This window comes from Nestor notabilis, unplaced genomic scaffold (assembly GCF_000696875.1).
Source record: "Nestor notabilis isolate BGI_N333 unplaced genomic scaffold, ASM69687v1 scaffold22973, whole genome shotgun sequence".
Taxonomy (NCBI): Eukaryota; Metazoa; Chordata; class Aves; order Psittaciformes; family Psittacidae; genus Nestor; species Nestor notabilis.
The window spans coordinates 1-1,527 of record NW_009921832.1 but is presented as its reverse complement, the minus strand read 5'-3'; the positions used below and the strand labels follow the sequence as shown (position 1 = coordinate 1,527).

The 1,527-nt window shown below is 50.0% G+C and overlaps 1 protein-coding gene across 1 annotated transcript in view; it reads left to right on the top strand.

Moving 5' to 3' along the window:
- The window catches only part of LUC7L (LUC7-like (S. cerevisiae)), a 16,105-nt gene extending 15,899 nt beyond the window's left edge, over positions 1–206 (top strand). Inside the window, exon 10 of the mRNA XM_010011318.1 lies at positions 65–206. Within this exon, the coding sequence (XP_010009620.1) occupies positions 65–206 (142 nt within the window). The remainder of the gene's footprint in view (positions 1–64) is intronic.
- Positions 207–1,527: the final 1,321 nt, after the last annotated feature.

The following is a 1,527-nucleotide window of genomic DNA, read 5'->3' as shown; positions in this document are numbered from 1 at the left end:
TTTCTGCGTGTTTGAAACTCTTTTAGTTGTTAAGCTCATAGCGATGGTTTACTTTGTACTTCAGATCTTCTAGAGATCGATCTTCAAGAGAAAAGTCACGAGACAGAGAGAGGAAAGAGAAGAACTCTTCTGAGAGGCGTCACGAGAGCACAAATGGCAAATCTCGTTCCAAGAGATCAGAAGAGAGAGAAGCTGGCGAGATCTGAACTCGAATGATCTGTGTTGCACTGTAAATAGTCTGATAAAACATTCTACACAAAGCCTAAATTCCCCATTTATATTTACTGAATACAACTCATCTTTTGTAGTTTGGAATTTTTATTGTTTGGCAGATAGCTGTGAGTTTGTAGAGACAGTTACGTACTGTTAACAGGATCTTGTTTTAGTAGGAATCAATAAATCTGGATGGATCGTTTCCAATTCAGGCCTGTGGCTGCCACGCTGTGTTTGTCTGACCCAGTGACCGCGGCCACCTCTGCAGCGCTTCAGCCCTTCCCTAAAGGTCTCCCTGACCCTCTGTGGGCACACCAGTAGCACTGGTTCTCACTTTATAATTTCTTCCTCTGTTTATATGAAATTCAGAAATGGGTTTTTTGGTTGGTTTTTTTTTTTGGTTTTTTTCATTTTAGTGCTTAGCCACCTCATTTTTACACCTCCAGCATTTGAGAGCTGCCTCGCTACTTCAGCTAAGTCAAGACAGACCACATTTGGCCCCGATGTGCCCATTTTGAAAGGTGTTCATCTTTTGTGAGGATGACAAAATCAGTTGGAGCACATTTCTAACATGGGCTCAAGTCTGGTTTTAGTACTTTTCCAGATCAGAAACAACCAAAACAGTGCACAGTCTGGGACCAGGATACTTCAGTAGCAGGGTATAGACCGAGCCTGCCTGTTTAGTGTGCACACCAGAGCCAGGGCCACTTCCGTGGCATTTTCTGACTTGCAAAAAAAGCGTTTGTGTATGTTTTTTATCCAAGGCCAGGCAGGCAGAAGGTGGCCGAGCGGTAGAGGTGACTGGGGCTGGAGCTAAGGCCATGGTCAGGGTGAGGTGAGGGAAGGCAGGAGTTGCCAGCAGCGCACTGCTGCTCCTGGGACCTCAGCACCAGCGTGTGGAGGAACTTTGCATATTGTAACTCGCTTATTTGTAACTGGGTTTATTTTGCAGTGGGGAGGAGCCTGCCCCGCTGTGCCCGCCACAGCCCGGACCCCCGCACCGGTGTTCTGTGAGTAGCTTACTTACCACCCACCGTGCTGGGCGCTGTCGGGGCACGGGTCTGGCTGCTGCTCCTCGGCCCGGTGAGGCCGGTGTCTGTGATTAAAACCGCTCACTCCTAACGCGAACAGGAGCGCGGCTGTCAGCCCGCGTTCCGGCCGTGTCCGGGGCGGGGGGGTCTGCCCGGTGCTTGTCCCCTTCAGCCTCCCATAAAGCTGCTTAACAGTTTTGGTTCCCCGCGGCCGCCAGGCGCTCCCTCGGTGTTAGTCCTTAGTGCATGCGACCCACCCCTGTTGTTTTACAACTAACCCCGC